Source organism: Gadus macrocephalus, chromosome 16 (assembly GCF_031168955.1).
Source record: "Gadus macrocephalus chromosome 16, ASM3116895v1".
NCBI classification, from domain to species: Eukaryota; Metazoa; Chordata; class Actinopteri; order Gadiformes; family Gadidae; genus Gadus; species Gadus macrocephalus.
In genome coordinates this window covers 21,903,652-21,928,946 of record NC_082397.1, presented here as the reverse complement: position 1 = coordinate 21,928,946, position 25,295 = coordinate 21,903,652, and the positions used below count along the sequence as shown (strand labels likewise).

Here is a 25,295-nt window from a genome sequence, read left to right as displayed (position 1 = left end):
ATGCACCTCTCGGAACGTCGGCCTTGGTTGGTTTGGTGTATTTAAGAAACGTACCTACCAGTGTACTCTCTCTCACTCTCTCACACACACACACACACACACACACACACACACACACACACACACACACACACACACACACACACACTCTCTCTCTTTCTCTTTCTCTAGCGCTACTGCTCCTCTCAATTGTTGGGCCGGAGGAAAGAGGGAGGAGGCAAAGGGGGGAAGAGGAGGAGGAGTCAGAGGCTACAGTTCAGTCAGAGGTCAACAGGAAACGCTTGTTCTCTGCATCACTCGTGTGTTGACCCCAAACACCTCTTTTACTTTTCATTTTGTCCTCGTCTTCCCCTCTTTCCCATCGCTCCCGCACTCTCTCTTTCCTTGTCCATTGTATCCTCTCTCTCTCTCCACACACACACACACACACACACACACACACACACACACACACACACACACACACACACACACACACTAAAGTGAGGGGGACTAAACTAAACTACACCAAGTTTGTTATTTGGGGCTTAGTGGCAAGAAAAAGGTCTAGTAGGCTACTTGGTGAATGCAGAAGTAAAGAAGAATGGGAAGATCTCTTTAAAAAATTTCGAGTCAAAGCACAAAGGCCTCAAATGGAAACAGTCAAATCCATTGAAAGTCTATTCGATTACTTCAAGTCAAACTCAGAGCGACAACAAGTTTCGTTTCCTGTGTGGTTAAAAACCTAAATTCAAACACGACACTTCTTTATCAAGATCAGGGTGGTGTGCTACACGGGTCAGACCACAGCAGAGCAGTCTTTCGTTTGGCATTCTTCACTCGACAACATGTCATCTGCCGAGGAGGGGAACATGGCCTACGCAGTGATTTTTGGGTGCATCGTGGTGCTGGGTTTGCCGCTCAACGCTGCGTCCCTGTGGATCCTGATACAACGCCACCGGCTCAAGTCTCCCAGCGCTGTCATCATGATCAACCTGGCCTTGGCCGACCTGCTGCTGGTGCTGTCCCTGCCAATGAGAGTCTACTACTATGCAACAGGCACCTGGTCCCTCGGGGTTTTCGCCTGCATCTGTATCTCCTCGCTGTTCAATAACAACATCCGTGCCAGCGCCATCTTCATCACCTTCATCGGTGTGGACCGACTGCTGGCTGTGGTGTTCCCTCTGAGTTCCAGGCACCTGCGCAACACCACCAACAGCTGGAGGGCATGTGGCTTGATTTGGATCTCTCTAGTGGCTGTAAGCATCCCAGAGAGCGTCGCGACATCATCGTTGATGCAGCGCTGCAATCTAACGATCTGCTTTCACCCCGAACGCTCCCCCTGTTTTAAGGTGCAGATTGCTCCATCACTGAATTACGTGCATTCTTGTTTCGTGTTCACTTTACTGGCAGTCAATTGTATCTCCACTTCAATGGTGTCCTGGAAATTGCGCAGTCATCTCAGTGACTCTGTTCAGGTGGTCAACAAGATGAATGTAATGCTCATCTTTGCCATGAACTTGTTGATGTTTTTCATATTTTTCTTACCTGTTTCATTGGTACTGAGCGTTGAAGAGTGGAGGGTTGCTGTTGAGCCAGCACTGTGTCTTGCGAGCATGAACTGCTGTTTTGATCCTCTGTTGTATTACTTTTCTTTGGATTCCTTCTGGAAGAAGAAAGAGGATGACAAGGCAAGGCCTAACGGAATCTACAGCCGGTCATGATTCAGGTGAAATAGAGCTACACTGAGCCAGTTGAACGAATATATAATGTATGTCACCTTATATATCTATTTATATAAAGCCATTGAAGAAAATGTTGTTTTGCTGCCATAGTTTAATATATTATTTGTATGAGTCAATAAAACATTAAATTCAGTACATAACTGAAACTACTAAAGCATAGGGGAGTTGTAATGCCATTTTGTAGTATATTTTATCAATGTAAAACAAAATCAAGACTCAAGTCGAGAAAAGGCTAACTATTCTGTGCTTCATCTTTTAAGGCCTCTAAATTTAATGTAATAAGATGAGCCCTTTCCTTTCTTTAATAATCACATATTAATTTTGTATGAGTATTACAATCTCCAGATATAAACAGAGCCAGATGGACTCAAGCTTTTGAGTTAAGCTATGGCTGACCTCACAGATCGATTCCCCATCAGTGACTGTGCATGGGTTGTTAGTAGCCTCATTTGGACTTCATATATGCAATCAGTGCCATCAGCCCTCCAACCACCCAGTGTGGGATTAACAGGTGTGATGGAAGTGGATGATAAGTCTGATGACATGGCACACAGAGGTGTTGTGTTTTTGGTACTATTAGTAAATGTATGTACACAAATGAACAGTCATTGTAATGGGTATGTTTTTAACCCTTTTCTCCCTCTTGATTATGCAATTCATAATACTGTAAACTTGTAATTTCTGAAATTCTTCTGACTTTATGTAAGTGAACTATTGTCTATGCATGTGTGTATCTGTAGTGTTGTTGTGTATGATGTTGTGTGTTTTTGGTTGTGAAGGACCCCAGGAAGAATAGCCATGCAGTTGAGGCAATTGCTAATGGGGATCCATAATAAAGTAAAGTAAAAGGTAGACTAGATGGAAACCGGGGGTGCTGAAATATTCATTCAAAATATTATAATGTATTATTCTACATTTGTTTGTGTTTAAATAAATGGGTGTATAGATTTCCACAACTAATTCAGTTTGTTTTTTTATTTACTTTAATCCCAGAGAAAGGTGAACAAAATATACAGATCAAAAGTTTAGTGGTTAAAACATTTATATGTTCCCTTTCGGTGTTGTAATGACTTAAGTCCAGTCTCTGACTCTGGACCAAGGCTTCAAACCTTGTTCTACAAAGAATTCTAACAGTGCCACTTTTTTCTCCCTTTCCTCTAATTCATAAACTCATGCAATACTAAATAAAGACAGCAAGTGGGATAGACAACTTTATCGATTCAAAGTGCAAAATAAAGCTCCTAAAAATGTTTTAAGGATGGTAATGAAGCTGAGGTGAGCTTATTGCGATATAATGCAACAATAAACAAAACAGGGTTACTTTTGTGAGACTTTTTTTTGGTTAAACTGTTAGAACAGTTCATGATCGATGTTATCTACGTCTGTCTTACAAAAAAACAACACAATATCATCACATCAGTTACAGCGAGAAGCTTAAGTGATACGGAAAGCATGCAAGGGTTAACCGGAAATAAGGCGGTGTAGGGCGGAAAAACTAACGCAAGCTGTGTTTTTCTCTACCTGCTGGTAACCAACAGTAATGTGAACGCCTGCATCATTCATCCCATGGGGTCAAACTATCGTGCCTCCCACTGCTCCTTTCCCCATTGTCGAACTCCAAGAGACAAGTCTAGTCTCCAGGGCAAGGAGAGCGGGTCGCAATGACGACGCATAGAAACAGTAATCTCCCATGACTACCGTCACCACCCTACGCATTCCCCACAGAGAAGTCTGAAGCATAAATGGTCACACCGTTTCCTCTTATTTGCAAAGTTGAAAATTGCTACATATATAGTGATGGAACTGTGAGTGTGGCATTGCAGCAGGTGTAGAGTGTTGAAGACCTACACATTTATCAAAACAAGTAGAGTGTCATTATCCAAGGAACGCCTTAGTAAAAACCATACCCAGTTAATCAAATGAAAGGGTGCTACGTGTGTGTGTGTGTGTGTGTGTGTGTGTGTGTGTGTGTGTGTGTGTGTGTGTGTGTGTGTGTGTGTGTGTGTGTTTATGCGTCGTCACAAATGACGGTCTCCACAACAAACGTGTTCTCAAAGTGACGAATGTGGTGGCAGTCCTTGGCCTCACGCTTGTCGATACCTGGAAGAGACAAAAGCCAGAGAGGGAAGGAAAGATAGACAGACAGAGAGACAGACAGAAACAGCGAGAGAGTAAAAAAAAGCAAAAACATTTGTGTTATTTTTTACCTGAAATGAATAAAGTTTGTGCAACAGGGTAAATCTCCCACTACCACAACTTTCTGAGTGGTATTTTTTAGATTGGTGGCGCCACCTAGCTCTAGAGAGTGGGACATGGGTTCTGACAGTGTCCAACAGCACCCCTTGCACTTTCTCCTATGGAACCCAATGTACCTGTTCTTTCCAAAACCTTTATGAGGGTCACAGCGGCCCAGATAAGATTTTAGTTTTAAGGTTTCATGCTAAAACGGAGGTTTACTTAGACTTAACACCATTTCATGTGAAGATTCCAAGTTAACCGTTAATGGGGACCTATTGCAGAATAAAAACATCCTTAAAATATCTTCCCCTTTGTCCACGTTATCTTGGAATTGCTTGGACACGCCAAGCTAAGCACCTTCGATAGTGGTCAGGATCATTTCATAGACCAGGGAGTACCATTGGATATACGTCTCAACTTGCTCATATCCAATCCCCGAAAGGATCTAGGTAGCGACACTATAGATAGAACATCGTGACAGGCAAGGAAAAGTCAGCTTTACAATATGACCCCTTTAATGAGAATCTGGATCAGAGTCTCTTTAACAGCCAGCACCAACCTAGCACTCATAGGATTAGTCTTAACCGGACTACATTACCAGTCTTACCAGTCTTGTATCCTGCAGTCCCACTATGTTATAACACACATCTGGAGGAGACGGCACATAGCCTCCGCAGGAAAACATTGTTCTGTTATGGAGAAATTCTCTCGAAGTGTTGATGATACTTTAAGAAAGTGGATTTTGAAACGTTTATTTGTAAAGGGGCCAGTCTACACCGCGTTGATTCAAAACCTTTACAAAAACGTTGTCTAAGAAGAGAGTGACCCGGGACAGGATGTTGTACACGTTGACGAGTGCTGGCCGAGTCAGTATCCCGCTGTTCCACCAATTACACCCAGATCTTCAGCTCGTCTACCGGCACACCTCAGGACCAGATCCACTTTCGATTATCAAAGAGTGATGGGCGAGCCAACGCCGCCAGCCCCACGGCCCGAGACAAAGCGAGCACACTCACGTCTGCGCACGGAGCGGCGCTTCAGGCGGTAGGTCTCGCGGCCGTTGCAGAGGCGGTAGATGTAGGGGCCCAGCTGGCGCATGTTGTGCACCTTGCCCGTCACCACCATCTCTTCGTGGATGATGTAGGTCTGGGGCAGGTAGGTCCCCTTCTGTGGAGACGTGAAGTCAAACACGGTCATGCTCATCCAGGCTGCCCAGGGTTAGGGGCAATAGGTATACATTTTTTGCACCTACTGCAATGAATGCACTTAACGTGTTAAAACTTGACATCACTTTCAAACAGCACTAAAGCGCTTTATTTTTAAAGGTCCCATGGCATGCTACTTTATGGATGCACACACACACACACACACACACACACACACACACACACACACACACACACACACACACACACACACACACACACACACACACACACACACACACACACACACACACACACACATATATATTAGTGGGCCCTTAATACAGTATTTGAAGAGGTTAAAGAAATTCAGCCACTACGACCCAGTTCCACAGTGAGCTTTTCACAAACGCGCCAATTTTTAGAGCCGGGTCAAGTTGGAGGGTGGTGGTGTGGCCCCCTGAGCAGCTTGCGGCCACGGTACCATGCGCTCGTGTTTACAGTGGATGTATCGCAATGGCGAGGCGTACACAGCTTTTGGCCGTGTTCTGCAAATATTCTATTCTAGTCCGGGTGCTCCGGCGGGAGCCCTGGAGCTCTATATCTAAATAATATCATATTATACATACTAGATATCTATATCATACAATATAATATATATCATCACGGCCAAAAGTTGTGTGCGCTTCCAGACGATATTATGAATCTCAAACGACTGCGTCGGGTTCTCCGACATCTCTGGTTCTTCCACATCAATCTGAAGTAGACTGAACCGCGACATGTAGGAGAAAGGAATTGTTGACCTCGATTGTCTCCCACCGGAGCCCCGCTACCGCCTTGGGGCACCAACGCCGCAGGGCGGTGGTGGTGCATCAGCAGCGGGCAGCGGGGCACCAACGCCCCGCGGCGTCGGTTCCTCGGCAGCGGGCAGCGCCGAGGCACCACCGCCGCGCGGCGCTGTTACTACGTGGCAGTGGTGCCTCGCGGCAGCGGGCAGCAGAGCTCCGGCGGGAAACAATCGCAGGTAACAATCCCTTTCTCCTCCATGTCACGGGTCATGTACTTCAGGGAGTCAAAGCCAAAGTTCCCCCCAATTCCTTCTCAACCATGGCTGAGATAACCCCCACAACGAGTCTCGGTGTGGAAATACCAGACACGTCAGAGAACCCGACGTGTTATGCGCCATAACACCAACAGCAGAACGGTTATGCAATTAACAAAGAAGTGTACAATACATGCAGTGTGTTCATTTAGACACACACACACACACACACACACACACACACATATGGCACTCGCACGGTCATATCTCATTGGGCAAAGCAGAGAAAGGGGAGGTAACATGTCCCCACGCGTCAGAGCTTTGTTTTGTCAAAGGCAGAGCAGGAGACCTAGTGCTTGTTTTACACCTAACGCCATGTCTAGCTACTGGGGGATCATAGGCAGGCTAGGGGAACTAATATTAATGTTAGAAAAACTCATAAAGTGAAATTTTCATGCCATGGGAACATAAGGATTGCAAATGGAATAGACTTTTATGAACGACGAGTGGTTTAATTTTATTGGTGGTATTTGGTCAGGTTGTTTGGTCTCATGCCTTTGTATATGTTGTATTTGGGGCTTTTCCACTTCTGTAAACCAAATTTCCCTTCCGGACAAAAAATTGCTGACTGAACAGAACTTGGAGACCATTTTTCGATTTGAAGAGAGATTTACAACCGCAAACAGAGGCCGCTTCTTATGACATCTTATTAGACAACAATGTCAGGATATTTTTAGGTTGCTTCGGATCCGTCTTTCAAGTGAACCGAGGCAGGGAGAGTGTGAGTGTGAGTGTGAGTGTGAGTGTGTGTGTCCACCTTGACGTTAATGAGAAGCTCCCAGAGGTTGCGTGGGGGCATCACGATGGTGGTGTTCAGCTCAATGACGTAGCACTTCTCCAGCGCAATATCGTGATAGGCAGTCAGCCCCTGAGGAAGGAGAGCAGAAGGTAGAACATGTACCAAGGCTTTGTCACGTCCTGAAAAGACATAGCAGCAACCGTCACAAACCTCTGTCAAACTGTTATTTGCTCTTTTAAACTTTTAATGGAACGACACTGTTCACCTAGACATTGCATTACCACCCCGTCCCACCCATCCTACTTATTTGATGTTGTACGCCCTGGCACTTAGGGTGCACTCACACTAGGCCATCTGGCCGTGGCCGTTGGCCGTTTTCACACCTAACCGTGCTCAAATGGCCCCATTGTTCTCTGGCCTGCACTCACACTAGGCCATCTGGCCGTCGCAACTGTGGCCTGGCCACGGTAGGCTCTTGAACATACGTCATCACGTCATAAGTAACACGACATCACCAAGCGTCCGCTGCATGGACTATAATAAAGTCTGCCGCCAGTCAGAGTTTTAACAACAATGGACAACAACACAGAGAACACAGTTCACACTTTGCTGAGTGTTGCTTATTTGGAGCCGTTCTCAGATAGAGACCACTCTCACTGCTGATTCGAGTACGCAAACAAGTGTAAACATCGCTTGACGCCATGTTTACCGTTTAATGGGAAAGAAGGCTCGTCCCCTTTATTATGTCCATGGTCGTCGCATGGACTATACGTCATCCAGCTCAGGTTGCGTAGCCGTGCGTGTGTGCGTGTCGGCTCATTAGTATCTGTACCGTAGCGGCCAGTACCGTAGCAGCACACCTCTCCCAAGTGGCCAAATTGGCCTGGCCAGGCCAGACTGGCCACACTCACACTGGCAGATTTGAGCACAGTTAGGTGTGAAAACGGCCACGGCCACGGCCAGATGGCCTAGTGTGAGTGCACCCTTAATGTACACACTTATTGTGTGTCGTACTTTGTTATAGTAATTAGTTGTGTAGCACGTTATCCTAGCTAGCTAGCTTTGTTGTATACAGGGAATGGGTTAACCTAAGTTGTTGGTGCTTGGCACTTGGTTATATGACCATCCTTACTGTACCGACCGCACTAAATTGTCCCTCTTCTTCTGACAAAAGTACTAGCGTCTGCTAAATGTACATGTAATATTTCTAAAAATCCGAGAAACCCCAAATCCCCCAAATCAGCCTTTCCATCCTCCTGAACCCTACACCTCAGGCTCACCCTGTGGAAGTCGTGGATGATGTCAGCGGCGTCGCTCCCGCCGAAGTGGGGCACGGGCACAGTGATCTGCTCGTAGTTGTCGTCTAGGTAGATGCCCACGTTCTCCTCCAGCTCCTGGCGGCCCAGCAGCGGGGCGTAGGCCGAGTCCTCGTACAGAACCCTGCAGTGGAACAGGTTCTCCTCTGGCATCTACACACACACACACACACACAAACACACACACTTTGAGTTTTTTTTCATTAAAGAGAGGCTTCGAATACACAATATGTATAATGATGGTTTGATGGTTATTGTTTGTTGTAGTTTTTGTTTGCATTATACTTTTCTTGAAGGGAGGGGCACTGTAATGGGGAAATGGGAAATTATAATGAGCCAACACAATCTCTGAAAGCCTGTGGGGAAACATCGGTAGCACAACACTAAGTACAATCCCCCTGAAAGCAATGTCCCAGCAGTGTCTGTGTGTTATATTAATGTCAGTAAGAAACAAGAAGGGGTGGGGGGAGCTGGGGGGGGGGGGGCACTTACATGAGGTATGAAGTAGTAGCGGTAGACATAGATGGAGGCCAGCACAAGGCCGGACATGAAGACCACCAGCCCAAAGGTCAGGCAGCATAGTCCGTTCAGGGGGGACTTCCTGGGACGCAGGGGCAGGACCAGCTCGTCGTCATCATCCTGGGAGAACACACACACACACCTTATTATGAATTAAAATTACCCTCTCACGAGGCTCCACACTCATTTCAATTTCCGCTCACCGGTCTTAACGCTAATCAACAACAACCACAAAAAAAGACCCTAATTAACACCAGCCAATATTAGACAAATGTGTTAACACAGCACTTCCGTGCACCTAAATAAAGTGTCAGAGGTAATTGCTGTGCGAGGCCAGGGAGAGGGATGACTGAGCAGCGGGTACTGGGAAGCTTGAGTGAGATGGTGAGTGAACCTTCCCCGGACGCCTCCAGTCTCACACTCCATCTGCTGCCACCGCCAGGCGCACAGTCTGCCTTGGCAAGGCGTCAGGCAAGAATCACACAGACGTAACTATTCACTGAGCACTTCCTTTTACCATAAATAATCGCACACATACACACATCTCTGAGCTTATTACTATGATTTTACTGTGGCGTAACAGCGGGAGGCTATTTCGAAAAAGTAATGTGCTGAGACACTTTTTAACTGGAAGAAAAAATGATTACATGTTCCTGAAGGAAGCTGTGCCCTTGTCTCTGTAATTCTTCACCCATCCAGTGGTTTATGAGGAACTTGCATCCTTCTTAATATTCATCATATAAACTGTTCCCAAAAGATGACAGACGTGGGTGGGAGAGAAAAGAGGACACCCATTGACAACAGGAACAGAAAGAGTGTGAAACCATCACTTGCGTGAGACAGTTCCCTAGTGTTCTCCACTAGCCCGCTGTGGGAACTAGAGCTGTCCTCTGTCCTCTCGATATCTTTAACAAAATATTCGTGTCACAGCAGGCCTTCAGAGTCAGAAGAACGCCACCATTATCATAGGCTATAGAATTGTCATATGCGAGATGGCCATCTTGTCAACATTAGAGGACGTCGGTGGCACTTAAAACCACCAGCAATTGTCAAACCAACAGCACCTCGGCGAAGGTTAGCTGAAGACTCCACAGAGCTCCATAAAGGATTGTCTACACTGCAAGAAACAGTAACGAATCTGCCATTTTGTCAGCTTGTGCACTTCTACAATTCAACGCATTGTCATATCGCATGGGTTTTAACGTTACAGTAACATTCAAGAGAAGCATCCACCTGCATCATTGAAATACTAAATTCCAATACACCTTATATCTTAAATAGGCCGCATTACTTTTTAAGACGTTTCAAGACCTCGAGATGCTTTGTGAGCATGCAGTAACTTCCACTGAGAGAAAAGTGGTGCAGCGCAGGGAAAAGAGCATGATTGTGTTTGCAGCCAGATGAGGAGGGCGACGCATCTCCAGTTGTTCACCGCTGAGCAGACCAGGCGGTCCTACCATAGACCATCGGGCTTCATCCCTTTATTCACTCGAATAAATATCGTGACAGGACTCGGAGACGTCAAAATATAACAATCAAAATATACAATTGAACCAAGACACATCATTAATAAGGTGCTTACCATCGGGTGAGGAATGAGAATTTCGGTCTTGTCGCCATCGTTGTCCTTTTCGCCCTTCTGCCCCGCGACCGACTGGAAGGTGATTTTCACCATGTTTGGGTCGCTGTGTAACGAAGTTAGGTCTGCTGCTGATGCCCTCGTCGAAGGGCCTCCCTCGATCCTCCCTGGTAGCAACCTCTGTGCTGTGACTGATACTGTCGCTACGGTGTGTCTGTTGTGTCTCTGACTGCCGGAAGTTGGCCTTCTTAGGTTTTTGATCCGCCCTTAAAGGGCCAGTGCGTTGACGCGTCCCATGTAACCATGACACTGATGCAGGGTGTAGATAGAACATGGGAAAGCATAAGCCTACTTACAAAACGTTCACACAAACCGTATTTCTAAGAACCGAACCATCGATCTTGAATGGTCCTTGGGCAGGCCAGGCATAAGATATTCACACATATTCCATATTTTATTCCAAATGTTTTTATTTCAATTGTTTGGATTGTAGGGCCCATGCCTTTTGACAGTTGAGAAAGCAACCCACACTCTATGCTGAAATTGGAGTAAAATCCAGCGCACAGCCATACTTAAGCGTTTCATTCAACATTTCATTTGTTGTTCAATATTTGGGGCAAAACACAATTCCAGTACAACATTTTTTGTACAGCATCATGCACAGCCAATGGAGGGTCATGCAAGATCACGGAAGATCAAATCGATGTGCATGGAGGTATGGGCAAATATCTGAGTGCTGCAGTTTGTTCTTAACAATAAGATGGTAGAGAATTTGCCTGAATAGAAGTGGAGATGTGCAAGTATGCTCCAGTCCTCAGCTCAAATACAACAATCTGATTAGACTTTAGACTATGCCAAGATCACTCACTGCAAACCCAACGCCCAGCTTGACACCATGTTTTGCTATACTCTACAATTCAACATGCCCGGAGTCCAGTGCTACCCACAATGCTTTACACTCGCATTTGTACTGGAATTATAAACCCGCAAAAAAAGCCTGAAAGTGAAAATAAACCAAGGGGATCAAGTTGGACTGATGTTAAAGTACTGGTGAATGGAAACCCTCCGTCCCTCCCCTTCCTGATTTATGTCGACCAATCGACACGCGCCGTCTCCGAAGTGCACAGAACACCGACAGGCTTAATGTGTCAGTGAGCGCTCTCCTGTGGACCCTGCCCTCCTCACCCCTCGACAGCCCAGCCTTTCCTCACGCCCCCCCCCCCCCGTCGCAGTGGTCTGTGAAGGACGCTCAAAGGAGAAAGTTGAGAAATCAAAGAGGATTAACAAAATTAGAGCTAAAACCACGACATTCCTCCGCTGTACAAATGATTCGTGTCCTTTAGTTTGGCTAAATGTGGACCTTGAGGTTATGTACAAAGACACACGCTAGCAACCCAACCAGCAGTAAAATCAAAACAAAAAATGAATGAACAAAAAAACATGTCATTCGACTTTCTTTGTGGCCTCCTTTAAGTTTTTAAAAAGTAATTTGATTACAAAGAACCAAAAAAACGATGGTTAAGGTAATATATATATAATATATATTCATATGTCAAGGTTAAACAAAAAGGAAATCTACAAAGCAAAAAAAAAAAGAAAAGGCCTATGTACAAATTGACCCTGGACCCCACGCCGCCGCGAGCTCGAAGTGCTGCAATGTAACCGAGCGCACGGCGGGACGCCAGTGGTCCGGCTGCCAGACGTCTTCTGAGATCCCGTCCTCGTCCCAAATCAATTTATAATACCATACAAAAAGACCTGCCGCTTAAATGAATGAGGGCGTACAGAGCGCGTGCACTTTTTTTTTTTCTCTCTCTCTCCCCTCCCCCTCAGCCCGTGGCACTGGACGTAGGGTAGGAGCCGGGGCCGGTGGGCGTGCACGGAGGACGTCTCCCGAGCGGCAGGTGCCCAGCCATGGATCTGTCACATATCCAGACGGCATGCATCAGCCAGCCCAATGTTCAGCGTGCCAGAACCGTCACCCCCCACCCCGTCACAAGCTTCAAAGTCCTTTTTCATGTACTATGTGCATAATGCTGTGTGTGTGTGTGTGTGTGTGTGTGTGTGTGTGTGTCATTAGTAAACAGGGAATACTTTAAACATGTCTCAATGTGCAAGGAAGCAGCAGCAACTATTATTTCTCTTTTTTTTTTTGAATGAAGGAAGGAAGAAAATTTGAAAATAAAAATAGCAAAAGATAGAAGGAAACAAAAAATGTAAATGTCCCTTGAGAGGCAGAAGAGCTTTCCCGATGTCACGTGATGGGTGCGCTGCTTTTCTTTTTCTTTTGCTTCCTTAAATGTATTTCCCGAGAAACAACCGGAGCGGCGGTGTCGGCTGACGGGTCCATTCGGCCTCCATGGAGGCTCTTCCCTCCTGCATTCCCCATGACAAGGGGAATGCAGGTCCCTTCAACTCTCTCAGCCGCCCACCCCCCAGGGCTCCCCTCAGGCCTCCTGGGGGACGGGCCGCTTCAGGTCCCGGATCTGTTTGACCAGGTAGGTCTTCTCGTCGTTGAACTGTTCGTCCTCCGTCCGGTCGTTCTGGAACTTGCTGAGGAACTCGATGAGCTTGGTCTGGTTCTTCAGCAGGATGTCAAGGATGGGCTGCGTCTTGTTTGGGTTGGCCACAAACACCTGGGTGGGAAGGCAAAGGGGAGCCGTCCTTATCAGGGGGTTTTGATTAGGAATTTGTTAAGATCCGTCTCATTATAAAGTGAACATTAATTACCTTTCAAAAGCCTATGAACAAGAAATGATCGCAAATCGACAGTGCCACGAGAAAGTTCATATGTAAGCAAATGGACAAATCTAGCAGTGCTGTAGTCCTATCCACATGTAATGAAAATATATTGGTCTACTAAATAAAGAAACACCAGTATGATTGCAAGACATTGTAAACTGTGCCCAAGACTAATTAAGACTTCTTAAAAAATAAAAAGAGACTATTAACGGAAACTATGATACTATGAGTATGATAACGAGTTGGAATGCTCGTTTGGTAGCAAAAAAGCGCATGTAGACGCATTCTTAAGTTGGCTTTTTTTTGGCAGATTCCACCAAAACGCTATAAACTTGGAACGATGGGGGCATGTGCTACGGTAAAAACTAAATCGCTATTTTAAATCACTTACAAGACTAGAAGTAGCCAGACAATTCTTTGGTAGTATAATAAGGGTCTTAACTTATATAAACAAGGCAATGATAACTTTGTAAGTGTACAGATTGTTTATTAAAAATGTCATTTTATACACACAATACCATCAGTAGATCATCTGTCGACACTAGGGATCGACCGATATATCGGTCGGCCGATATTATCGGCCGATATTCGCGGTTTTTACGTGTATCGTATCGGCCGATACGCGGCTGATTTTCGCCGATTATTATTATTTTTTTTACTTGTTCTACCTCACCTGTTTTTAATATTTGTTAAATATTGTTCATCTACTTGTTCTTACTTGTTCTACTTCACCTGTTTTTACTATTTGTTAAATATTGTTTTTTATATTGAAGTTCAATAAATGTTCCTTTAAAAAAAAAAAAATAATAATAATAATAATAATCGGCTCAAGAAAATCGGTATCGGCGTATCGGCTAAGGCTGAGGAAAAAATATCGGTATCGTATCGGCCCTAAAAAAATCGGTATCGGTCGATCCCTAGTCGACACCATCTTGTCCTTAAGACTCAATATGTAGATTTAGTTTTTTACCATAACACATACCCCCATCGTTCCAAGTTTATAGCGTTTGGTAGAATCGGCTAAAAAAAGCCAACTTAAGAATGCGTCCACATGCTTTTTTGCTCCAAAACGAGCATCCCAACTCGTTATCATATTAAAACATATCCCAGATGCATTTTACATCGGATTTCTCCTTTAAGGAACAAGCTAACTCTCCGGAGAATCATGCGTAATTGCCTTTGCGATGGGCGGATCAGGCCAGGTGATGTCACAGAATACGCCAGGTTTCATCACCTGACTTACTTGTCTTTGGTCCCAGAGGTTTGATCGCAGCGCTCAGCGACTCTTACCTTGAAGACGTGGAAGGCTTCGAACTGGATGTTGCGGCTCTTGTCTCGCAGGAGGTTCATCATGAGCTTGAGGTTCTCCGGCTTGCTGATGTATTTCGTCATGATGGTGAAGTTGTGCCGGTCGAGAAGCAGCTCCCCAAGTAGCTTTGGCAACCAAGCAGAGAGAGAGAGACTTGAACCGTTGTCGGCTTTCCATCCTTTTGCGTCATAACTTCAGTTAAACAACACAGCTATTTTTCAGGGACCGTACATGTTTGTACCAGAATTTTACGATTTAGAAAGAATGAAAAACCATTCAAATGAACAAATCAAAAAATGTAATTTTATCTCTGAGAAATATGACATGTGCAAGAGAAAAAATGTCCAAACCTGAATAACACTACAAGTTGTATACCAAACAGAAAAGGGCGCCACACTACTAAGACCATGGTGGTGTTTCTTGTTATGTTTTAGAAACCCAATACTGTGAGAGACGCCCCCGCCTTCCATAAATAGCTCCTTAAAGAGATCGGCACCCCGTACACCGAGGCCTTCCAACTACGGCCACGGCCCTTACCTTGAGAGATTGCCTTTTGGTCACATAGTTTTCAGAGTGGAGCAACTTCTCGTATTCGCTGAAAAACTGGAGCAGAGAAGGAGAGACATAATCAGAGGTGGAGAAGAGGAAGACTGTGGGGGTGGTGAGTTAAAGAGTCTTCTGAAAATGTGCCAAGTGCTGCGCGTCTTGTTTAGAAAACACGCTGACAAGATAATGAGAGCTCTTCCCACACAGACGGTGCTCAGAAACCAAAAGTGATGCACTCTACAAACGCCTGTTTGATGTCGCCCAGGCAGGAGACTTGGATTACTGGGACACCACAAGCTGAGACTGGCACGGTGGCATTTTGACAAAAAACAGAGACACAAAATAAACTCGATCTGAGCTCAGTAAACGTCTGAATTTCCATTAGTTGGTGGCTTGTCATTGGCAGTTAGTGCCAGATAGTGTTGTGCATGGATGGCTGTCAGCAGGGGAGAGTTTGATTCAATTAATTATGATTAAACATGTCAAGAACCAAAAGTCTTTGGTTAAATGCTCCAACGCTGATAATTACAACTTTGAGTAAGGCCGTGGTAAATTATCTTTGGGCCAGTATACATTTTGAAGCTTTTCATTCCCATACTGTTACTAACGTATGAAGTGTACAATCAATAAATGGCCTTACGGTAACGCAGCTCATTAGGTTTCCATGCAATGGGTGCTATGGACTTACCTTGTCGTAATGTTGCTCCAGGAACTCGGCGCTTAGTAGCTTGTGTCTCGTGAGTAGGTCCTGGTAAGAAAATTCATCTCAATAAGTATAAAGACATTGATAATGCAATTAGTGAATGTGACAGTTGGTCAGGTACTCATTGGATTTGAAACAATCCCGTATTTCTATTTGGTTTCACTTTATAATTCAGTCTGCAGTTGGTTTCATGCAAGCCATTTCCATACAATGGGCCTGTCGGCGTCGACGCAAATCAATCACACAGCGGATAACAAGTCTGCAAGTGACCATGTGGCCTGTTGTTGATATTTTTCGACCATTTTTTCCACAACAGCTTCAATAGCAGGAAACTGTGTCCATCGTCTGATAATCCGGGTACGATCGGCACCCAACTCACTTTGAAAGTGGCGAATGCGTCTGAGGCGATGTCGAACGTGGACATCTCCACGTATCTGAAGAAGTCGTAGAACTGCTCCGACCACAGCGTGATCTTGGCCAGCGGCTCGTGCCGCACGCACTCCCTCAGCATGATGCCGCAGTTCAGGGCGATCTCCGGGGACTCGTACCTGAGCGCGACACACAGGCCATCAGAGGGTTACCACTAAACGTCAAACAGTGCCACAAACAAACTGACCAAATCTGAGCGATGCGTACAATCTCTTCCTAGGATCTTGTTAACTGTGGCTTTGAGTTCAGGGAAAACGATCTCATGAATGAACACAAGTGAATGTGCTCTAACTCAATGTGGTTTTGGTATGTAAATCCTAATTGAGCGTCTTAGGAAAGGTTTTGTTCTATATTGAATGTCTGTGTGTGTGTGTTATTGTACGTCTGTCTGTGTATGTTGTTCTATATTGAAAGTCTGTCTGTGTATGTGGTTTTATATTGAACGTCTGTGTCTGTGTGTGTTGTTGTATATTAAACGTCTCTCTCTGAGTGCCGTATATTGAACGTGAACGTGTGTGTCTTTGTGTGTGTCTGTGTGTGTCTGTATCGGGGGTCTGCATGTGTCTGTTTGTCTATGTGTTTCCCCTGACCCCTTGAGCAGCATGAAGAGGATGTTCTGCTGGGTGCAGAGGTACTCCACGGTGGGCGTCCGAGTGCCGATCTGGCGCCTCAGGATGTTGTTGAAGATCTGAGCCACGTCCTTCTTACCCTGTGGGGTGAAAACACACAGCGTTAGGGAGAACGGTTGGTGCTGCCAGCAGGACTTGAGGCTGAAAGTAGGGCCAAGTTGGAAAAGTTGTAGTTTCCAATACAAAATCAACAAAATCATCAACCAATATTAATAATGGAAATCAAAACTTCCGTTCCTCATGGAGAATTGAGAGCTGCTTATAAATGCAGTATGTGAAGAGAGCGGGAGGAGGAAAGACCAGGGTCTTCTACTGATGGGTTCTTGCTGACGAGGACAACCCATTGGCCCCATCAAAGGACCACACACACACACACACACACACACACACACACACACACACACACACACACACACACACACACACACACACACACACACACACACACACACACACACACACACACACACACACACACACACACACACACACACACACACACACACACCTCTTCCATGCATGTTCTTCCCTCCAAGCAGCCCGAGGAGGAAAGGAGAAGAGCTCCTCTCTCACAACACAGTGAGTCATGTCATCACGGGGTGAGTCAGGAACGGCCGCAGTGGCCGCCAGCACCCTGCCTGTATATTGTGATGAGGGCGAACGCGCGCGGATGCACGCAACGCGGGGCCCAAGCTTGAGGGAGCAGTGTGCCCCGCCCCGCTTCCACAAACTATGTGTGCATTTGCCTCGACAGGTTACGTTTACTCCACCTGTTCTCGTCGAGAGACGGCGGGGCAGAGCCTCAAACCAACATGGTATGCAACATTATCTTTCAGCAATATCTGTACCGGTTGAATAGTTGTATCTGTATTCTTTAAAACATTTTTATGTATAATGTCTGCATGTCAAAAGGCACTACAATCTGGGACTCTAGACTACAAGTTGATTTACTGGAACTCCCTAGATACTTCTCTTGAAATCAGAGTTAACATTATAGTATTATCTAGGCTCTCCCTCAAAAAGAGGATGGCGGTGGATCTGTGCTGGTGGGGGGCCACGAGGGCCGCTTACGAGGAGTGGAGGTCCTTAAATAATCAGGATTTGCGTTTGTCTCCTCTCACCTCAAAGTCGATGAGCTGCAGGTCAGCGATGAGGGTGCTGAGCAGCCCGCTGTTGTACAGCTCCTGGGCCAGCTGGGCCACCGCCTCTGTCTGGGGCTCCTTCTCATTGGTGCCGTACAGGATCTCCTTCATGGCCACCAGGCTCTTGGACACCTCCTCCGTGGCCTGGGGGCGAGGACGACGGAGGGACGAAACAGGTTGATCGACAAAGACGCAGTGGACGCACACAGATTGTTCTAAACGGTGCCATAAAAACTACTAAGTGGTCCTTGAGTGAAGCTCTTCAAATTAAATGGGAATTCATTTTCCAGCACTTGGTCAATAAAACATTGATTTACATTTGTGAGAACACATGCGGAAACAAACCAGGCCAGACAACAAATATACATACAAATACACACGAGGGCTGCTCGATAATGGGAAAAATCATAATCACTATTATTTTGGTCAATATTGAAATCACGATTATTCAAACGATTATTTTTGAGTTTGAAATCATGTATTTATTCAGCATGTCTCTCCCAAACAAAACTTTGTAACTGAGAGCTTTGAAATTTCTCCTTAAAGAAATACACAAAATGTTTAAAAAGAAAATGTTCCAATCTAAATTATATCCTGCCGTTCTGCTCTTTCTATACAACATTAAATAAAATAATAAAAATTGAAAGAAATGAAAAAATTGAAAAACTTGATTATGTTTCACGCTAAAATCGAATTCAAAATTAGATTAATCGGCCAGCCCTAACACACACACACACACACACACACACACACACACACACACACACACACACACACACACACACACACACACACACACACACACACACACACACACACACACACACACACACACACACACACACACACACACACACACACACACACACACACACGTTCTCCCCGCTCCCATTAACAGATCAAACTCAATTGATATGCAACAAAAGATGGTAGTCTACCTTCTCGGCTTTCTTGTCTGAGATGTCGTGCTTCTCCAGCACCGCCATGCTGTCCTTCAGGTTCTTCACGATGTCCGCAGGCGACTTGTGGGACTTGCCGAAGGGGAAAGGCATGGTGGAGGGTAACCAGGGGCAACCAGGCGCAGCGCACTGTCCAGCTGAGGACGTGACGGAGACGCAGAAAATATATAAATAGTTTGAAAACCCCAATCAAATCACCTGGAGATTAAGAGGGAACAAAATAAGAGTAACTGACTAGAGAATGAGTCCAGTGATATGAACACAGAGTAATGGTAATTGCCAACTATCCAGCGGCCTATCGCCAGTGCTGTTCCATGAAGACTGTGAATAGACAAGAATTGTTTTGAACGGGTTTCTGCCGTGACGGGGGACCGAACACACAGTCAGGTGATGACCAAATAAAAAGGCAGTGACTCATGTTAGGGAGCAACGTCATGTTTCAGAGATAAACAATGACATGTCCAGACAGGATATCCATTAATAAGCCTAGGCATGATTGAAAACCATTTGATTTTAAATCAATATACAAAAACTAGTGTCATTAGAAAAAGCTTGGTAGCCAGGTGGTGGTTAATTTGCTTTAAAGGGTATGAATCTATTCCTGTGTTTGAGTGATTATCAGGCAAACCACAACAAGCTTTTCAAAGAGGCTCAGTGTGTTGAGCAACAGTTCAGAGCCGACTGCTCGTTGTTAGTTAATGATAAACTACCCCGTGTTCAGAGTCACACAGGCCTCGACCTAATGGGTGTGTTGCTTTGGACAGGACTCTTCCCGTCATTGTAGCTTAGTAAACAAATTCCCTCAATGAATAAACTCATGGCTCATGCTGCTCTGTTAAAAACACACCCTTTGTGTGTGACTGCTCCAAACAAAACTAAAAGGTCCAGCCACGACTCTGGATCAAAAACAAATACAAAATCTGTCCTTGTGGCTTTGGCCACCACAACATAAGCCTACTATTCTAGACGTCCCGGTCAGCTGCTCACACCACCCGGTGCATTTGCTTCCTTCACAGGGGTCCTTATCGGACACCTTGCATGCATACTAGTATACATACATATGCCCTATAGAGGCCAGAGAGCAGGCCCTTCTCACATCTGTTAAGTAGCAGATACAGAGGCCCTCTGGCCCAGGGTGCGGCCATCTTATCAATACCATTCCGACTAATCAGAGAGTCATCAAGAACGAGGTGAAATTATGAGTTTGTCGCTAGGTTTAAGAGGTGAAAGGGCTTGATAATGGTGGAATCAAAGTCAAAAATAAATATTGTGCAAATGTTCTCCAAGAAAAGGTCTCAAAGAAAAGCAAGCTATAAAGTGAGGCCGCAGTACCTTTAAACTAGCCTGGCTCCGCCCACCTAAGTACTTCCACTCAATTTCCCTTCAGTACTACATCTGGTCTGGGTTTGGTATAGCAGGTTTTCTCCATCCAAAATGTGTGCGTCCAATCAGGGCACAGAGGGAGTGGCTGAGAACAATGACGTTAAAGTCAGCTCTCGTGGACGGACATCTTCACGCAAGGTGTTTGGATGTTTACAGCCTGCGCGCAACATGATTCCCGGCCGGTCCCGGCGCATGACATACGTCACGACCAAACGTTAGCAATTGGTTATGGCACATCCAGAGTTGCACTGGGTAGATCCAATAGTTTTAAACTTCAACAGACACTCGCCTTCAAGTGAGTTAACGTTAGTCAATTGAGTGGGTCCAGACTCAGTGCAAATGAAATGAAGTACAAGAGTCTGGTAGGACCAGGCTACCTTTAAACTTCTCCAGGTGGCCAAATACCCCTTCTACACAATGCCTGTTAATGTATCCTGCAGGCAGGGAGCCACGCCGCTTCTCTTGCTCATGACCCGTTTGGGTATCAATGACGTAGCCAGGGAGGGCACGACGTATGGTCAGGTTCAAGACCAGCCAGCCAACACAATCCACCAGATCTAGCAATCATTGAATCTGAATATACGGAAAATACATACAGCACAACGACGACGTGATCTCTGGCGACCCTATGTCATGAATAAGTCTGGGTTGTGAATAAGACTATTATATAATACCTTGACTTCAAAACTAAATTTAACCATTGCATAACATATTACTAAAAAACATGTTGCAACCCGACAGAGTCATGAGCTGGCCACCACGGAGTGGAAAGAGACACAGCACCGCCCCTGCTGCGAGCACCACGCCACTCAGTTTGGGATCCTTTTAACTCTCAGCCTCGTAAAATGGACTGCATTTATATAGCGCTTCTCTAACCAGTGGGCACTAAAAGCGCTGTACAATATTGCCTCACATGCACACAGCGGTGTCAATCGTGTAAGGCGACAGCAAGCTCTTCGGGAGGGTGAGGCGTCTTGCACAGGGACGCCTCGACACTAGGAGTGTCGGAGCCGAGGATCGAACCAGCAACCTTCCGGTTACAAGCCAACCCGCGCTCTCCCTCCTGAGCCACATGCCCCATTACAACGGCTCCGTGACATCGAGACACTCAAATCAAAAACAACGTATACTTAATTAGTATCAAGCCAAAACAGATGCTGTACTGTACTGCCTACTGGCATCCGGAGGGCTATTCTTGTGCCTGATCCCCAGCCTGTTATATTTCAATCAGTGTCCCCCAAACACTGATGCTGCTGGCTCGACCCGTGCTTGTAAAAGCACGGGAGCGCGCGCGCGCACACACACACACACACACACACACACACACACACACACACACACACACACACACACACACACACACACACACACACACACACACACACACACACACACACACACACACACACACACACACACACACACACACACACACACACACACACACACACACACACACACACACACACACACACACACACACACACACTGTCCGATAAGGACCCCTTTGAAGGAAGCAAATGCACACTAGCCCCCAGTGAGCCCCACGTAAGGCCCTCCGAGGCCTGCTGGCATCAGAGGGCCACTGGGGCTAATGTTAGCCATTAAGTTCAGATGAAAACACCAGAGCGAATAATTATGGAGTAAGCATTGACTTAGCTACGCTAAGCTATGCTAGCTCTGCTAAAAGAGTCTCTCACGGCTGGTGGCTCCTCGTGGATACGAGCCATTAACCCACCGCTGGTCGCCTCCCAGCAGCAGCTCCCGTCCTAGCAGGGCTGTACTGGGAGACGTATTCTAGGTTTAGGAGCTAAAGATGAAGCATGATTTCTGATATAATCAAAGCTATTTTGGTGTGCTAGTCGAAGGTGGCTAGCTAGCCGACTTGGCTAGCAGTAGTACAGCAACTGTAGCGTTGTGTCGGTGGAGGCACCATGGCAGTCATACCTGATCCAGAGTAAAATGACATACCTTCTGAGCTTGGTCTGCCTGTAACGGGGTGCAAAATGAGGATCAAGTGCTCCGAAGCGTTACAAAATAATCTCCTTTGTTTCCCTTATTGGTCACCTCCCCTTGTTTGTGATCGTGTGGCCACTGTTTCCCAGTTCTTTCTCTGGATCCGACTGCTATGCTAGTAGCAAGGTGGTTGTCATTCCAGTTAGAAAGGACGCCCCCTCTGGTCGTGAGGCAATATGGTCACAATACTGGATCTGCTCAGACCGAGCAGCCCACGGCCACACGAGGGCGTTCTCACCCCGTGATACCACAATATTAGATTTGCTGACGTGAATACATAACGTGTGTGTGTGTGTGTGTGTGTGTGTGTGTGTGTGTGTGTGTGTGTGTGTGTGTGTGTGTGTGTGTGTGTGTGTGTGTGTGTGTGTGTGTGTGTGTGTGTGTGTGTGTGTGTTGTCTTGCTTGTGAATGAATCATGCATGTTGTAGTGTAGTCTAAACCTAAACCACAAGTTGTGGTTCTTGGTAGAAATCTCACAAATATAGAAATAATGTGTTTTGTCCCTGTCAAGAAAGAGAGACATGACCTCAGACTTGCTGTTCCTCTTGAAAACAGCCTAACTGGTGGTATGTGAAAGTCAATTACAAGTCCAATTTACTCTGGAGAAAAAGAGCCATGAAAGGTGGAGATAAAGAGTGGCAGAGCCAGAAGTAGAAAGAGCACACCACATCTGTGCCAGATCAGTGTACCAGCAACCCACAGAACCAATGTCCTAAGATCAAAAACAAGAGGTCTGAAATCCAAATCCATTTTGCAGGACTAGTCTTTGGAACTGAAGGTATAATGACCACACTGTGGAACAGATTGGGCGGGAAATCAGGCCCAATCTGGCAACACTGACAGTGCAGGAACATGTGGTCAGGGATGTAGAAGATCCTTCCTATGCACCGGAGTCTGACCGTTCATAGAGGAGGTGTGGGCGGGGGAGCCTGTGAACATGACATACAGCAGTGCGGACACCTTTGTCCCGGTCTTCCTGGGCCCTCTTCAGACACTTCCTGTGCTGGTGAATCTGCACTGTGCCAGCTTCCTCTGGTGACTATGGTGTGCACTGTGCAGATGCCTCCAGCACACAGTGCCGTTTGTGTGCATGTGTGTGCATGTGTGTGTGTGTGTGTGTGTGTGTGTGTGTGTGTGTGTGTGTGTGTGTGTGTGTGTGTGTGTGTGTGCGTGCACACACGTGTGTGTGGATGCATATGTGCGTCTTTCTTGAAAATGTATCAAACATGTTAGAGTGAGAATTAAATTCCCACGGTATGACCTATTTGGTAGAAATATCACAAATATAGAAGATATGTGAATATAACAGTTTCTTCACCCTCAATTCCAACAAGAAAAAATTTGAAATATATGTACAACCATTTAATGTGGATTAAATAGAGAGAGAGAGAGAGAGAGAGAGAGAGAGAGAGAGAGAGAGAGAGAGAGAGAGAGAGAGAGAGAGAGAGAGAGAGGGGGGGGGGGGGGGGGGGGGGGGGTTGTGGAAGCAAACTCAAATGTGTGCTATGAATTTTATCTAGTTTTTTTAATTAAACTAAGAACACTGCTTTCAAGATTTGGCAGCCTACTTTGTAAACCTCGTTTTAATTGTTTAATTGATTACTTAACACATTTAGTCTCATTTGTCAGATATCACGTTTCCAGTGCTGCTGCTTGTAAATATTCAATTCAGTTACATTTCAAGCTTCTTAAATGTTTTCTCTGGGAAATCCCTGAGAGATAAGAGTATGTTGGTCGCGTGCCAGATGCCCGTATGTCTTCGGCCCATCCCCCGCGAGTGTTGTTCAGACCCAGAAAACCTATGTCTCTGGTTATACCCATTCAACTCCCGATCAGAGGGTGTGACTCTCGGCCAACAAGCACCGGGCACAAAGGCACCTGTTGCTTTAGTGATGTTGTCAAATGGTTTGGTTCGGGCTCTAATGATTATGTAGAACAGAAGAATTCTGTTTGGTCGGTTATCCAACTTTATCTTTTATTATTGTTATTATTTAAAGGGTTAGCCTATATAAATATAAATTCTTTATTTCTTTATTATTTATTTTTGGACTGCTCTAGCCAGCTTCTCCCGACCGGACAGTCCACTTTTTCTAGGGGTTATTAGGCCTACTCTCTTCATGGTGATTAGGACCGCTTGAATAGCCAGCATTGTTCGGCTGTGTTTCCCACGACCTGGCGTTCGCCCGGCGGTCGCGTGGCTCCACACAGAGGCGCAGCAGAGCGCGAGCCGCCGCTCGGGGACATCTGGTCACGCCGACATCTGCTCACTTGGCCGTGCGCCGTCGTCGACCACAGATGTTGGTCATTTCACAAAGATGATCAAAGACTTCTTATTTAACCTGTGTAGTGCCTGTGCCTAAAAAAATACCTTCAAGAAAAAAAATTGTCTTTTCTCCTCTCGGAAACGATAGGAAAGAGGGCGATTCACAATCACACACGATGCATGCATATCAACAAATGATATGCATGGACTGAAAAATAATCCTATTTATTGATTCTAATCTTTGGGCAAGTTTACGTAAAGAGGCCTATTTTCTTTTTCATATTTGTTATTTCATAAAATTACACAAAAATATAGAGGCTATATATGCATATATATATATATATATATATATATATATATATATATATATATATATATGTATATATATATATATATATATATATATATGTATATATATATGTATATATATATATATATATATATATATATATATCTATACACACACACACATATATATATATATATATATATATATATATATATATATATATATATATATATATATATATGTGTGTTATTTTAGTAGTCTGTTGTTGAACCAAAAAGTCCCCTTAAACCATGTGCAACTCGTTTGGATCAGCAGTTGAACAGCGCTATAACGGGGAGGCTGTTTCTCGTCTGCTTCAAGGTTTTGAGAGCGCAATGTTTTTTTTGTAAGGTTTCCGAAGGTTTCCTCCTTGCACGTGGTCTTATGTTTCCTCCACCTATTGAAAGCCAATGGGCGACGACTCCCCGGAGCATAGCGCGGTAATTGCACACCCTTGTTCATCCATGGGAATGACAACTCCGAG

General features: G+C 45.3%; 3 protein-coding genes across 4 annotated transcripts; 1 reads left to right on the top strand and 2 right to left on the bottom strand.

Annotated features, from left to right (window-relative positions):
- The first annotated feature begins 701 nt into the window (after window positions 1-701).
- On the top strand, window positions 702-3,197 carry LOC132475026 (lysophosphatidic acid receptor 4-like). The gene has a single exon (XM_060075990.1). It carries the CDS (start codon window positions 828-830, stop codon window positions 1,701-1,703), a length of 876 nt encoding a protein of 291 aa, XP_059931973.1. The 5' UTR covers window positions 702-827; the 3' UTR covers window positions 1,704-3,197.
- Window positions 2,690-10,614, bottom strand: LOC132475027 (integral membrane protein 2C-like). The gene is made up of 6 exons (XM_060075991.1): window positions 10,366-10,614; window positions 8,757-8,903; window positions 8,229-8,417; window positions 6,967-7,077; window positions 4,979-5,129; window positions 2,690-3,824 (listed from the first exon to the last, which is right to left on the bottom strand). Exons 1-6 carry the CDS (start codon window positions 10,456-10,458, stop codon window positions 3,733-3,735), a joined length of 783 nt encoding a protein of 260 aa, XP_059931974.1. The 5' UTR covers window positions 10,459-10,614; the 3' UTR covers window positions 2,690-3,732.
- A 1,842-nt stretch (window positions 10,615-12,456) lies between these two features.
- On the bottom strand, window positions 12,457-22,365 carry cab39 (calcium binding protein 39). Of its 2 annotated transcripts, none has more exons than XM_060075988.1 (9): window positions 22,176-22,365; window positions 18,801-18,958; window positions 17,842-18,006; window positions 16,682-16,800; window positions 16,042-16,210; window positions 15,648-15,707; window positions 14,951-15,016; window positions 14,395-14,538; window positions 12,457-12,998 (listed from the first exon to the last, which is right to left on the bottom strand). In XM_060075988.1, exons 2-9 carry the CDS (start codon window positions 18,912-18,914, stop codon window positions 12,810-12,812), a joined length of 1,026 nt encoding a protein of 341 aa, XP_059931971.1. In that variant the 5' UTR covers window positions 18,915-18,958; window positions 22,176-22,365; the 3' UTR covers window positions 12,457-12,809. The 2 variants fall into 2 exon arrangements, with proteins under 2 accessions (XP_059931971.1, XP_059931972.1); XM_060075989.1 differs by lacking the exon at window positions 22,176-22,365 and adding an exon at window positions 19,057-19,216.
- Between the last annotated feature and the right edge of the window lie 2,930 nt (window positions 22,366-25,295).